The 16,214-nt window shown below is 33.9% G+C and overlaps 1 protein-coding gene across 1 annotated transcript; it reads left to right on the top strand.

The window, feature by feature from the left end:
* The first annotated feature begins 13,763 nt into the window (after positions 1 to 13,763).
* LOC105193178 (dTTP/UTP pyrophosphatase) lies at positions 13,764 to 15,989 on the top strand. The gene is made up of 4 exons (XM_011157535.3): positions 13,764 to 14,031; positions 14,153 to 14,394; positions 14,453 to 14,599; positions 15,767 to 15,989. Exons 1-4 carry the CDS (start codon positions 13,942 to 13,944, stop codon positions 15,903 to 15,905), a joined length of 618 nt encoding a protein of 205 aa, XP_011155837.2. The 5' UTR covers positions 13,764 to 13,941; the 3' UTR covers positions 15,906 to 15,989.
* Positions 15,990 to 16,214: the final 225 nt, after the last annotated feature.

The raw sequence follows: 16,214 nt of genomic DNA, 5'->3' as shown, positions 1-16,214 counted from the left end.
TAAATATTGTGCAATGTTGATTGTTTGTTTTATTTTGAAAAAAATTCCAAAGACTATTCCGAGAAGTGTATTAAAAATATTTTTATCTATATAAAAATTATGTATCAAGATACATAAAAAATTGCAATATAAAGCATAAAAATCTTTTACAGTTATTGCAGTATTTTAAGTTATTTACTAACGCCAATATAATTAATAATTAGAGAAGATACTTATCAGCTGTTCTCGTTCAATTTAAGAACTGTGTTTCAAGAATGAAAACAGCGTGCAGTTTAAAGCAAATATAAAATCACATAAGATTATCATTGAGCAATAAGATCCTGTTATGGGGACTAAGACCTCTCAATTTTAATTATCTTATATACTATACGATTTTATATTAATTATTTTAAAATCTTTAAATCGCAAAATTTTAAATTCGTGTAAAATCGTATAAAAGTCTTTTATCTAAGTATTTGATTAAAATAATTTTGTTAAATTATTGAATTTATTTTTTACATATACATATATTATCATGCAACAAGTTATTTGCAACAATACATAGTTTTCTTACATTTTTCCATAAAACAGAAGGATTTAGTAAATTTGTACGCGTCTCAATCTTGACACGGAGATGGCTGACTTCGAAACCGTTCGTTCAACCCTGACATTTACCGTCCGCGTTCCAAAAAGTCCGGTGATTTACAATTTTCGCGAATTGCCAGCGATTTTACTCTCCGCGATTCGTTTTTACCGCACCGGTGTGTGCACGCCAGTCCTTGAAACGAATTACACCGAATTATGCGACACATTCCTCGTGATCTTTCCAGCTGCGCGTTTCGAGGAGCCGGCAGTCCCGCAATCGCGAGCGAGGGTGGCCATTCGATTCCCGAATGTGCAATCTGCCCGACTTTTATTCGTTCGTATAATTAAGCGTTCGTTATGTTACTCATACGGGAGCCGCGCCCCTTTCACCCGAGCAAGAATTTTTGCGAGCGGTACTTCGCGCTCTCGCTTTTGACATTTTCATAACGACGCGAGGGACCGAGAATGAGCGCGACTCGTCGATCGTCTCCGGCTTCTCGCGCGCTACTTTAATTCTTCGAATCGGTCCGGTTCTTTTTTTTTTTCCTGGGAGCGTTGGCTGCAGGAACGGAAAGTGTGACGGGGAAACGAAGTTTAAATTTAAAACTGTCTCGCTCTCGCGCGAGAATGTAGTTGAGCAGAAGTTTCTTATTCTATTGGGAAATATACCCGGGTTTTATTTCCGCGCTTATCAAAATTAGATTACGCTAGAGTTTCACTTATCTAACAGTCTTGGGAAAACACACGGGACTGGCTCTCTTCAAATTTTTAAGAACCGCCAGGGATCGCCAATTTCGATGCTGCAATGCGGCGACTACAACATTTCCTCGGAGAGATGCCCACCACAGACGCTTATCAGTCATGTGTCGAGTGGCATCGAACCAACGGTTCCGCGGGTACACGTAACAAGTGGATAACGTCGAAACAATCGAAACACGCCCGCAGATATTGTGCGGCGTATCAAAGCAAGCACTTTAGCAACACACCGCGAGCGCTCTTTGCGTAATTTCCACTCATTCAGAGCCGCGAAGCCCGATGAACGCCTCCGCCTCTGTATACTACATGCCCTTAGCATTTTTTTCGTAATTTTGCATGAATAATTAATAATGCGTACGAAACGACGTTTTACTTTTTTTTGGTGCGGCGACGTCTACACAGAAAAAACAAGAACATTCTTGTTTTGAAAATATCTACATATTTCATGAGTTGAAAGAAAAAAAATATCGAATAGAAAATAACAATGTCTTGAAGAATTAGAATTTTTAATACTATTATAAAGTTGGTGCAAAGTAATTGTGATTTTTCTTATTTTAAACTTTAATGCGCTTATTTTGGAATAATTCTTTATTTAACTGTGTTCGTGCAATATATTATTTTAAAGCGCGAAATTCGGTCTACTGACTTGTGCTAATGGTTTGTTTTGACTGTTCGTTCTTGTTCACCTAAAGCCATTAAATTAGAAATAGAAAAAAGCAAATTATAGCAATTTTATTGTATAAATTTAAAATGAGACATAAAGCAGCGGAAACTGCTCGCAATATCAATCAAGCATTTGGCCAGGGGACCATTAACAAACGTACAGCTCAACATTAGTTTAACAAAATTTTATAACAAAGACAAGAGTCTTGAAAATGAGGAGAGTCGCGGACGTTCTTTTTCCCTATCTTTAATTTCTAAAATAAATAAGAATAAACAATGAAAATAAATCGTTACCTAAATACATCGTATTTTACGCTTTAAAAATGATATATTACATGAACATAGTTAAATAAAAGTTTATTTCAAAATAAACATCAAAGTTTAAAATAATAAAAACCGCAATTATTTTTGTAGCAAATTAATATTAACACAATCATATTGTGCTTTTGACAATTACAACATTGAAAATACTTTGTTGAAATTTAAGACTACACTGTTAAAAATATTATGAAATTCAATGTATTTTTAAGTTACATATTAAACTTAATTTAAAACTGAAAAGCATTAAAAACTGAAAAGCACGTGCATGGAATTTAGTGCACTTTTGGCAACATTAAATTTATATTAAATGTTTTTAATATATCTGCTTGAAATTTGCTTCCGTTACGTTACATTAATTTTGCTACCGATTTTTAACAGTGTACACAGGGAAAAATTATTCAATTTAAATAAATTTTATTTATTCGAATAGTAGTAATAAAATATTGATTAAATGTAAATATATATTATTTATTTAGTACAAGAACCACTAATTTAAATATCATTTTTTCTGATAAACAAAATATTTCTGTACCGTAAGTAAATATTTTATTAGTACTATTCGAATAAATATTTATAATATTAAAATTTAGGAATTTTTTCTCTCAGCGAATAAAATTCTTTGAAGAAGATTAAATGATACATAAGCAAAATTCTCATTGGTTCACATTTAAGCAAGAATATAATTTCTTGCTTACGTATAAAACAAAATAATTGTTAAATAGAATATATTATTTTTTATTTGATATTATTGTTTGATATTATTTCGAACGTTAAGTTCGTTTATCGTGCCTCACAAACGAGGGTGGTCCTCTCGAGAGCCAGATGCCGACGCGATCCGCAGTCCCTTTTATTAATCTCTGCGTCGTCGAACGTGTACGCAAGCCTTTCTCGCGAGCCTCCACGGCCGTACACCGACATTTACGACGTGTCATTCGTGTGACGCGGCATCGCGAGGATACCGTAGAACGCGCGCGATCTCTCCCTCGGAAGGCGATTTGTCCGAGCGCGCGGGACAGGATCTGCCCTTAAGGCTGAAAGGATTTGTTCTCGAGCCGCGCGTGGCGATTGTCCCGCCTCGTTCTTATCGGATCCGCTCCTATCGACGATCTTGTCCGCGGAGGGGGATAGAATGTCACGGGCGAAAACGAGTGGTTCACAACGGAAGAACGAAGTGAATGGAGCTTTCAAAATTGGAAGATTAATAGATCTACGATTTATCTACTTCGGCCGAGAAAAATCGTGCATGACACTGTCTTTCGAGCAGCAAGATCACCGAACGGATATCCTTCATCGATATCCTATCGATTTCGAGAAAAGAAGTTTCATCGAATGTTCATTCGGTGCCAATGGCGATGAGCAAACGAATGGAATAGTTATCCTCTGGTCTCAATCAGTTTCACCTCACCGACACATTTCAGTCGTGCAGGCGCGCTGGGAATGCAGATGATTGAGACATAAATCTCGCTGAAAAATTCTAATTAAGATTGCATCCGGTTGTGTTTAAATCGCCGGGCAATCCTATTCCGTTGGGGATGCCAGTAAAAAAAAAGAGAAATAAATTGAGATCTCCCAAAGGAAAGGTATGCGCGAGAATGATCCTCGATTATTCGTTATTTAATAAGCTCACGAGTATGGTTCAAGCTAACCAGGCACCGATCTTTCAAAATGGAGGAACATTTGCGAGTCACGTTTCTTGTATACATATACGTACAGCGTTGGCAGACAGAAAGACCTAAAACGCATTGTGAATTAATAAACAATCTCTTTTGCAATATCAGATGAATCGTTTACATATTTCGAAATCAAAAATATTACTGAGTAATCCATGAATATTCCAAAGCTTTCATATAAATTCTAAAAATAGAAAATTATTATTAAAGTATTTATCAAAAGTTTCAAAAGATACAAATGTTTATTTACACAAATATTTATTTTTAAATCAAGAAGAGCATTACTGAATCATACTTTATCCGATTATATTAATACTGTTTTAATTATACTTGTATACAGTTGCATGCACTATTATATCTCGGAAAAATGCAAACGGAGGAACAAACGCATAAAAAGGATATGCTACGCTCGGACAAAAATCCGATCGTTATATGGTCATGTCAGACTAAAATTCAAGATACTAATAATCGGTGCAAGTTCACATGCAAATTATATCATTCGCGGTAACAGCGCGAGCGATACAAAAATCTATCGGATAATGCGAAATCGTTTGGGAACTTTAGCAAGAATATCGATGAAGGGAAAATGAAAGGTGTTTCGTAGAAGACAAATGCAATTGATCACAAAAAAAAAATTTCTATTTTTATATGAAAGCTTTGGAATTTATGAACAAAATGGTGTACCTGCTCAGTAAAAGTTTCTGATTTCCAAATATAAAAATGATTCATGAATCGAATTGAATCAGTAAGATTCGATTCAATTTGAATTTCTACGATTCAAATCTGAATTATTCGAAAATTTTTAAATCCAAGAATTTCATATACTGACAATCTTATAAAATCATATTTAAAGTAATTTTATATTATTAAATATTACTTTTCTTATATAGAAATTTTTTTTATACTAAAAAATTTTTTTTATTTTGAAATATTTTTTTAACGTCATTCCCTTGATTAAAAAAATCTGTCCTAAATTTAAAAATCAATTATTTTACACTAATAATTATTTAAATCAAAGGAAATGATTTGATCGGAAGAAACTTATTTTCAACGTATTATCTATGTCAATGTATATTAAAATTCAAATTTTATATGTATATAAAAATTCGTGAGAACAAAAATTATTTTTTTTATTTTTTCCGGATTTTATTCAAATAAATTTTTTGCGATATAAATACTTATAAAAATTTAGTAACTAATATCCTAGATCAGAATAAAATTCATAACACTAATAATCGATGCAAGTTCATACACAGATTATGATGTCACTCGCAGTAACGGCGCGAGCGATGCAAAAATCCAACGGATAATGCAAAACCGTTGGGGAACTTTGGCAAGAATGTCGCTGGAGGGAAAATGAAAGGCGTTCCTCGTAGGAGACGAGATGCGCCTCGTAGGAGACGAGATGCACAATCCAACGTGAAAAAAATACGTGCAGCTGTGGCGCGACCGTTGAAACATTTCAGGCCGACACTACTATCGGCGCAACGTTAAAGTCACAATTTGCATTCCGATGGGTGGTAGCCTCGTCGTCCCCCGTGGAATTGCTCGATTGCACGCGCACACGCGAACAAATCGTCGTGTCGCAAATCGAGAGGAGTCAGCTGAGAGGACGAGACGGTTGGTCACGTAAGTCGCGCGTGTTTTTACTTACAAGGGATGTCGTGTGGGTACGTACATACACGCGTGTACGTACACGCGTGTCGCAGGATCGGGCTAACGAAGCCGCGATCTCGCGTCGCTGCTTGGATCTCGGAAAACCGGAGACGCGAACGGAGGAAGATATGCCGCGCTCAGACAAGAATTCGATCGTTATACGGAGTGCTCTTAACTTTAAACCCGTTGAGCGGCGCGTCAATATTTGGTACACGGGCAGACACGTGGTGTTGACGATATTTCTCTTTTCCTTTCTCGCTGTGTGCATGTATGCGTGTGTGCATGTGTGACATATTTTTTTATGTTATGTAAATTTCAGTACAGAAAATATTCTTCACTTATTCCTTGGGGTAATATGAATTATTACCAAGGAAGAAGTAAAGAATTTTTATAAGAATTATCTCCAAGGATGTACAACATTGTTTCATTTCAAAGTTATCATAGTTAGATTTCCCGATTAATTTGCAATCGAGCTTGCCTTAACTATTATAGGATATTATAAACGGCCACCGTCGGTATTTCGCTATAGGCTACAAATAGTAATATGTACTACGTAATTTCATGTCAGTTAATTTTTCCATGACAAGGCGTAAACGCTTATGGCGAGTGAATAAAAAGAATTCGAGGTAAAGACGTTTCCACGTGTGCGTCAGGAGGCAAGAGAGACGCTCGTGCGGGAATGCAGGAAGTCCGTCTTTTTAAATTACTGCCTGTGCAATGTCAGGCGATAATACGGTAATGACAATTGAATTAATTACATAAAGGTGTCTATGAGATGCTGCGAACACTCGTTTTCTCCTTCGACGATGGAAAGACGTCGATACCGCATTGCGTTATATTAATAATTAATTGAGTAGACCGTTTCATCCTATCACAGTGATATAACATTGTAATGCGGATTTTTCCGTTATCTACACATTTAATCGTTACCTTAATAAATAAAAAAATTATAAGAAAAAAAGAAGTTTGACAACACGACAGTGTACGAGTATTCCGAAATTCGCGAATCGAAGTGCTATAACAAAAAGTAGATTTTTATTTCATGCAATATTTTTTGAGATGTAAGTGTTTAAACCTGATCAATCAAAGATTAAACAGTTTAGAGAGTTGTTTGTCATGTAGTCATTAAAATCGTCATGGTTTCATAGTCGTAAATAATTTTCAGTCTTCGAGAAAAAATATGAACGAATGAATGAATCTGTAATTAATTACGCTTTCAATTAAAGATTGAAAATTATTTACGACTATAAATACCGATCTAACACTGCTGCTGTTTATCATTAAGTAGCTTTAAATCTTGATATCTTGAAAATTATTATTTGTAGTAGAATTTAATTAATGTAATGGAAGCAAATTTTAAACGGTACATTAAAATACATTTAATGTTGTCAAAAGTGCACTAAATTTCAGACGCATATTTTTTAATTATAGATTCATTAAATTTAATGCACTTTAAATTTAATATTAAACTTGGAAATGCATTGAATTTCATGACATTTTTAACAGTGCATTTTACTTAATTTTTCGAGAAGTTTCTTGCTCTAGTATTTTGAGATTTGCAAATTTTTGGATATGTTGTGTAAAAAAACAATTATAAATAATTATTTCCCATAATCATCGTGAAAGCCTAAACTAAATATTGCCAAGGGACATGTAAACCAACTTTTTCTGTACTGGCGCGCGCACGTTTATGTAATATAATATAATATTTAAAAAATACACATACGCAGTTTGAGTTTTTAGCTTTTTCTATTTTTATATAAAAATAAAAAAAAAGAAGTTAAATTATTTCAGAGATAAATTCATTTAAAAAAAAGATCAGTTTAATTATTTCACCGGTAAATGCATTTAATTTCTGCCTATGAAAAATACGTTTAAAACTTTTTGACACATCCACGAATCTATTGTGACGGATCGAAGCGACGTCCCATCATTTGTGACGCGGCGACGCACAAAGGCTCGATCGAGAAGAGCGATCCGAGATTGGGATTCCGATCGTGGTACGCTCCTGACAAGCGTGTGCAGGCGTATTACATGTAATACAAAACCGCAGGCACTCCGCAGGCGTGACGTAGCCGGGGCACCATAGAGGCCGCGTTACATGCCGCGGTGTCATAATGCCCGCGTCCTTTGGAGCGGCTTCTCGCGCGCGGCTCCTTGCGCAATCGCATTTAATAACGTCAGCCCCGGCGCGATTGCCGTGCTCGCCGCAGCTCGCGCGGACACTTATGACACTTTAACGGATTTTCACGACGGAACGCGTCGAATAAATTTCAAGCCGGCGAATTTACACGAAAAATTTACACGAGAGCGCGCGCGTTACAAAACTCGTCGAATAAAGCCGCGTCGCGTTTGGTCGGGTCGACGACGAAGTTTTCTCTTTATTTATTTATTTATTTATTTTTTGTTTTTCTTGTTTTATTCTATTTGCTTGATATACTTCACGGCTATTGTATATCGTGCAAGAATAATCGTGGCCGCGGTGACACGGATGACCGATCGGGTTGCGATCGGTGGACTGCTGCCATCTCGAGAAGCACCTAATATCGTTGCGCAATTCCCGACGAGCCGTACAGTGTAACATCCTCGCAATTACCACTCGCATCGGTCTCGATCGCTGAAAACACTTTTTACGTCGTAAAAGCCACTTCTCACCTGGCGCGTAAAAGTGGAAGTCTGCACCAGTAATTTTACCTATTGGCCAACTTGTTAATTTCTGCTTAGACAGGCACGCGTGTCGACCGTGTGGGTCTCCTCCCACGGGGATTATTTATGCATGATTAATTCACATGATAATTTATATTTGGCTGCTGTTTAAATACCTTCTGAGGTAGGAATATTTAAGCAGCACGGGAACACGAAAAGACATTCCACATTCCACGACAAAAATTCGGATTTATATAAAGCGGTATACTGACTGAGAGAAAAAAATTTATAAATTTGAATAAATATTTGTTTGAATAGTTGCAATGAAATGTTTATGATAAATATTTACTCAATAAAAAAATGATAGTTAAATTAGTACTTTTTGTACTAAATAAATTATATTTACATTTAATAAATATTTTATTGCAACTATTTAAACAAATACCTATTTATTAAAATTTAGTAATTCTTTTTTTCTTAGTGTACAAATGTTAAGGATGTATAGGGCATTTCTCAAAATATTAAAATAATTATCAAAAAATTACAGATTGTTTTATATTGCATTTGAAAGTAGTGGAACAAATTTGACGGCGGTTTTTTATTTGGAAAAAAAGTTATTTTAATAAGAAGTATAGACATGTGCTCCAATAACAATATTAATAATAAAATAATGAAAAAATTAATTTTTTTATTTAAGTATTTTAAGTATTCGAGATAATTTATGTAAAGTTTCATTGCAATGCAGAGATTCTATAAACAAAATTGGTTTATTTTTTTACTTTTTTTTTACAAAATAATTAAACAGACAATTACAATAAAACTTTGTATAAATCATTTTGAATACTTAAAGTACTTACACAAAAAATTAAGATTTTTTTTAACGTGGTAAAAATAATTAATTTTTAATAACAAACAGTAAATAAGCTTATAAAAATATGTTATTAAATAAAAATATAATTTGATTCACACAACTCTCGTATGTACATAGTTTACTTGAAATGTTAATATTAACACAAATTTTATTTTGTAGGGACCGTATGTCCAATATATCCTTAAGCTGATTGGTATTAAAATATTTTTAATCCAAATATTCCTTTAAATCTGATGTATGTGGTGTTAGTGACTCTAACAGCGTGATATCATACAAAAGTTTATTCGCATTTCACGTTGCTTGCATTTTAAATTATGAGGGTAAAAGTTTTCATGAAATAGATCGAGTACGGCGATTCAAGAGAGAAATTTGCGTTTAAGAAACTGGCGCGCGCGTTTCGAGCCGAGCTCTCGTAAACCATTTCGTCCCAGATTATTCGATTTATTTGACCGCTCTCGGATATTCGTTAAATGTCCTTTCGCGCGAGTTACCCCGATGACGTAATTCCCACGCGACGATATTCGGTAGGTAGGTAGGTACACGTTGCATACACCTGCCGCGCGACGAGGGGTTGAATCGGGTCGGATATTTCACGAATGCCTGCCTCTTTGAGAGATAATAAACAAACGTGCCTGCCAGCGTTTATCGCGCTTTATCCGCGCCGAGGCGACTTGATCGAAAAGCGCGAGAAGAGGTACGCCGGCCGCGTAATAAGATGCTTTTAATAACTGGTTTGTGATATCCTGCTCACGGCTTACCTCTTCGGCATGGAATATCTGATGCACTTTGCACGTAAATGAATTATGTATTTTGTGTTTTCGCCTTTCTAACACCTGCGATTGATTCCCTGCCCCTCTCACTCATTATGTCTCCCAGAGTCGGCCGAACTTTAATCCGAAACTTTAATTAATTGAGCGTTAAGCGATAAATGTCTGACTGGAAAAGGGATTTATGTGGGAAAAGCTAATTACCGCGTGAACAGCCGTCAGTAATTAAGAGTACGACTTTTCAACCGCTTAGATAAACGCGTTGAGAACAATTTTACAACTTGTTTTATTTTTGATGTACGTGTGCATTTCACATTGATAGTACGTAAAAGAAACGTACTATTCACATGTCGATGTAATAATCCTAATGCGTATGCCTTTCTAATCCTTCGTAAGATAAGAAAATTAAGAGACGGAATCTGCGGCTTTGCACAAAACAATATTTTTTATGAGAATTATTCAATTCTACGAAAGAGGATCGCAAACATCACGTGTTTTCGTTTATATTTTTTTCCCGTTTTTTATACTTAGTCATTATAATTTTCAAACATTCTTTATCCTTCCATCTGCCAATCATAAGTGCACTTTGCATGCAACGATACGCCGACTTAAAAAATTAATAATTAGTAGCGAGCTCGCGCTTATAAATAATCACGCGATAGTGATCATCATCATCCGATTATCATTTTCGAGATTTTAGATATGCTCCCCGATTGCAACCGGTTATATAAATGCGATTGTCAATTATTGCAGATCAAGCTGAAGACCCGTCGATTGAAGGGATAAATACAACGCAATATTTCATCCTCGCGTGGCTCTAAGCAACAATTATCTCATAAATAACACCGCGGCGGTTCGCCACGTGCACTCATTAGTAAACTTGACCCTGCTGTTATACTACTTGTTCGTATCTGCGTTAAATTAAAACGATTACTTGTTTACGGCAGTTGTTTACCGCAGACGGACGTGTGCGCTTGTTGATTTTCAACCGAACGAATAATTGCGAATACATAATCGTTGGATATTTATTTAGCAGAGCAGCACGTAAACCGAATTTCGGCAAACAAATGCAATTAAACAAATCTGTCGGGACCCAATATAGTGCAATTTTAGCAAAATTATAAACTTCCTCACTCTTCCTCTCAACAGAATAAAAAGTGATTGTTCGTTAAAAAAAAACTCCATTTTATACTTTACGAATATTATTGAAAATTGAACTGCTAAAGATATTAAAATGTAGAATTAATAAAAATCATGTTCTTTCTTAAAAAACAAATTGTGTCTTATGAAACACGTTTGAAACAAAAATATATGATTTAAACATGTCTTAAACACGTAATATGTTATGTAAAACAAATATATAACTTACAATTTTTTTATACAATTATGTCTTAATCTTATATTAACACTATTTTTCATGTAAGAATTTAATAATTATTTTATTACTAAATTAGTTTTTATTTTTGTCTATCAATTTCAAAAATGTATAAAGGTTTTGACTATATAATTAAAAACTGCGTGTAGCGGAAAAAAAACAGCTTTGCAAATATAATTTAAAAAAATTCCATTTTTTAATAAAAATAAATAAACATTAAAAAATAAGTTTAATATAACTTAATATTCTTTATATTTTATATATAAAAATAATATATTTAATTACTAAAAAAATATATATTTTGATTGAATAGAAACTCTTAGACAATAGAAATATTAGAATCTAAATAATAGAATCAAAGATATAATTTTATATCTTTGTATATATTTATTTTAATATTGTTATAAGAGTTATATTTTATAAATACAATTTTTTATATTTACAAAAAATAAACTACACAAATAAAAATAAACATACGAATGTTTCGGAATATACTCTGAAATCTATATTGAATTTTTTTTTTAAATATATATATTTAATATTTAAACACGCTTAAAACATATTTAAAATAAGTGCTTGCTTAAAACAGTGTAATGCTTAAAACATGTTCTAATCGTAAATGTTTTAAGCATAACCTTGTTAAAATGTCACATATAGATATTCATCTATTCAAAAGAGCATTCACTGAAACAAAGTTCCAATACGTCTTGCAACTTTTCTTTTTGTACGAGCAATTGGATCACTTACCGATTAATCGATTAAAGGTGGATTAAACACGGTCGCGCAAGTGACATGAAAAAAAAAGGAATGCCGCTAAATCTTTGTTTAACTGGAAGGCTGCGCGGCGCAAAGATGGGTCAACCTTTCGCCTTGCGATTATGTAAGGCCTCGGACTGACTGACCTTTAGGTTCGTTCATGGCATGCGGCATTTACGTAATTCACCGATTACGATGTATTAGAGTTTGCTTGAGTTGTGCTGGAGAACAGTTCTCCCTCTAACGCCAATATATTTTTAAATATGAATCAGATTACGCATTCTCTTTAAGAGATCTCTGCGATCTCTTTAAATTAAGTATAAATATACACAATATATTTTACGTACTATGTGTATGTATGCATACTCATACATACATTTATGATATTATTTATTTATGATATTTATAATTATGTATGTATATCTGTATACATTTATTTATATGTTCTATCTATATATTCTGTCAACATTGATATTTAAATATTTATTCTTTATAACGTTTTTACATATTTACATTAAAGCATTATCTGTTAATTGTATAACATAAATGTGAATAAGTGTGTGTTTACACGTACGATTGGCAAAAATCGACGTTTTTTCACGCAGTTTTTGGAGCATTAACCGAACGAAGCGATTTTTTGAGTTTAATAAAGGACAAAAGACGGAGTCAGTGAGTAACAATGTAGTAAATAACAGTTGCTAATTGATGTTACATTGCTCTATTTATGTAGACGTTTATAGATATTATTTAGATTTTAAAATTTTCTAATATTAATATTTTCTTCTTTAGTTAAGATTATTGAAAAAGTAGCAATAAAATTTTTATTGAAATACTGTGAAATAATTCCTTCAATCTATTATAAAAGATATTTTAATGAATTTTATATTACTCTATTTATGTAGACGTTTATAGATATTATTTATAAATTTATAATTTTTTTAATATCATTTTTTCTTTTTTATTTTACTTAAGATTATTAAAAAAGAAGCATTGAAATTTTTATTGAAGCACTGTGAAATAATTCTGTCAATCTGAAAGATATTTTAATGAATTTTGGATTGCTCTATTTATGTAGACGTTTATAGATATTATTTACAAATTTTTAAATTTTTTTATTATTTCTTTCTTTTTTTACATAGAATTATTAAAAAATTGGCATTAAAATTTTTATTGAAATATTACGAAATAATTCAATATAAAAGATATTTTTTAATCAATTTTGTGTATAATTAATATGGCTACATTGTAAGTATAATTAGTATTTTGATATTACATAACATAAAATTAAATTAAACGTTAAACAATATAATTAATAAATGTATGACATTAATTTTAATTGCACAATAGCATGCACAATATCAATTAGCTACACAATAACATCAGTTTTGAAATAATGAATGTTTAAAAAGATCCTATATAATTAATCTGTAATACTCTCAATTCCCGATACTTAATTACTTAAATGCCCTTGTAAATAATTTTATATTCAGAATTCTACACTGAATATATAATATGTTACTTGTACTTTCACAACTTCAAACCGACAAATCTAGATTTATTAAAATTAATATCGTAGTTTCGGCCGAAAAGAATTCTATGCTCAGCGTTAGTGAAGTAAAAAAAGGCATCACATTTGATAGAGAGCGAGCGCGCTTTTTTTTTTTCTTTGCCTGCAGCGTCCTCTGCAGTGTTATCGCGATGTAAAGCCGCTCGCAACATCTCGCGTTTACCGACGGGCGCACTTTGGCTGCGCCATTAATCTGTTTACGTTCCGCGCGTTTTTCCCACCACGTGTGAGGCGATCGGTGTGGCTTAGCTGGACGGTGTTACGCGAGTTTTGTGCCGTGCAGCAGGTGTCATTAACGATAATCGCAGCGAATCTTTGCGTTGCACAGGATGCTGGAGTCGACGATCCAAGCTCTGGCGAGTGGAAGGGTGATCTTGGCCAGCGGTTCCCCGAGGCGACACGATATAATAAAACATTTGGTAAACAATCGTACGAAGAATATAATTTTTGTTTTTCAAACGTTCTGTAAACGTAAAAACGGTGGACAGTTGCGTGATGATCGCTGGAGTTGAATCATATTAATGTGGATAATCGTCTCAGCGCATAAACGCAGTAGTGGTGCCGTCTACCTACGACGAGAACCTCGACAGAGCCAAGTATGAGGGACACGGGGAATACGTTCAGGACATAGCCAGGTACAAGGTGCTCGAGGTATACGAGCGTTTAAAAGCGGACCCGAAGCCACCGACTCTGATAATAGGAGCGGACACCATGGTGACCATGGGTGACATCATCTATGGGAAGCCTCAAAATGAAATGGAAGCTTTTCAGATGTTGTCCAGGTAACACCTCCAGAGATTCATTTAAACGTAACACACAGTACCCAACTCTATTTCCTAGCTTGGCGAATAAGCAACACACTGTTTATACTGGTGTGTGCCTAAAAACACCAAAGAGCGAGGTCCAATTTTATGAGTCTGCCAAAGTAAAGTTCGGAGACATATCGGAGAGACAAATAAGAGAGTATATTAAAACTGGTGATCCTATGTGAGTGTAACTGTCATGCATTGCAATATCGCATTGCAATATTGCAGTCCCAGAAAGTAGGTTGACATTGTTCGAATCGGTTGGAAAAACACAAGTCGTCAAAATAGACATTAGAGGCTTCAGAATCAAGGGATATAGATACACAATTTCATTCAACGACTACTTTAGGTTCCTTTTCTCAATACCAGGTCTACAGAATTGTCACTCACACAAAAAGACACCTGTAACAGTGACTGTTTTTCTTACATTATGCTCTGTACAAAATATGCTCAATTAATGAATCGCTTTAGCATACTGGAATTCAATGTTACAAGTCTGCTTCTATTTATAAACATATTTTTCAATAATAAAACTAAATATTCTTCTTAGGATACAACATGTTATTTTATAATTATATCATTGGAAGAGTTTGTTTTACATTTACAGCATGTTCTAATTAAATGATTGTATATATGAAAATGTTCCCAATTATGTGTATGAAAATGTTCATTTCATTGGGAGACAACATAAATCAAAAGTTTCAACATTAATTTTCTCTTTGGAAATAGATTTTTAAAGTGATACCGTACACTTACATATCTTTAATTACTTTTCGTACAATTGTAAAAAATAGTTTCTTCAAGATTGGGTGTTTACACACAAAATATAAACAATCTACATTATGCGTATACAATATAAACTATGAATTATTTTTCATGTATTATTTGTATAAACAATAATGAATCATGAAAGATTCAGATTTGGAGATTACACGGAAAATAGAAATTATATTCTCTTTTTAATTTTCCACATTATAAATATTTTCGTTGATTAATACTAAAATCAAATTTAGATAACAATCTCACAATTTCATTACTTTTTTCTGTATTGTATTAGCCATTTATAATAATTTACTAATCGCTTGTATTGTCTACATGAAAAAGATTCGTGTAAATGTAACGTAATCGTAATAACGTAATAACTCATGTAGACGTAATCGTGAAGCGTACGGCTCATAACTCTAGTTTTTTCTGTTCCCCAAATGTAAGATTTATTGACGCTGTTCTTCAAAATGTTGTCAAAGATATGATTTGGACGTCGAAGTAACGTCAGCTCGCTGCCTGGGTCGCAATATCGCATTGCGATTGTTACAATTAGTCTTTGCGCTTAAGCGGGATGTTATTTCAGGGATAAGGCAGGAGGTTACGGTCTTCAGGGTATAGGGGGTTGTCTGATTGAAAGGATAGATGGTGATTATTATACCATAACGGGCCTACCGCTTTACTCGTTGGCCAAGCAACTGAACCGAATGTTCTCCAACGTTTAGCGAAATTATCACGCTGCGCCTGTCAGTACCTGAACCGTTGTACCGTTGTTCCTAAACATGAATAAATTTTATCACCGCTAAAAGCCTCATAAATTTATGAATTCCCCTATTTGTGTATTTAATAGTCCGGATGTTGCGGCTTAATGGGCATATATTTAAGCGCGCGTTAATATTGATATTGCTGCTCATTAACATTCATGATCGTATCGCGCGCTGTCAAAGACACAAAGCGGATCACTCATCGACATCGTAATTGAATTAACCAGAATAGGTAATATATTCGTTCGATAAAACTTTCTCCGTTTCATC

Source organism: Solenopsis invicta, chromosome 10 (genome assembly GCF_016802725.1).
Source record: "Solenopsis invicta isolate M01_SB chromosome 10, UNIL_Sinv_3.0, whole genome shotgun sequence".
Lineage (NCBI taxonomy): Eukaryota > Metazoa > Arthropoda > Insecta > Hymenoptera > Formicidae > Solenopsis > Solenopsis invicta.
Note: the sequence above shows the minus strand (reverse complement) of the source record. Positions and strands in the feature narration are given on the sequence as shown.

Coding starts and splice junctions, on each gene's coding strand:
- LOC105193178 (XM_011157535.3), top strand. CDS start 13,942: ATGCTGGAGTCGACGATCCAAGCTCTGGCGAGTGGAAGGGTGATCTTG. Junction 14,032..14,152: donor ACGATATAATAAAACATTTG/GTAAACAATCGT, acceptor TAATCGTCTCAG/CGCATAAACGCAGTAGTGGT. Junction 14,600..15,766: donor ATTAAAACTGGTGATCCTAT/GTGAGTGTAACT, acceptor ATGTTATTTCAG/GGATAAGGCAGGAGGTTACG.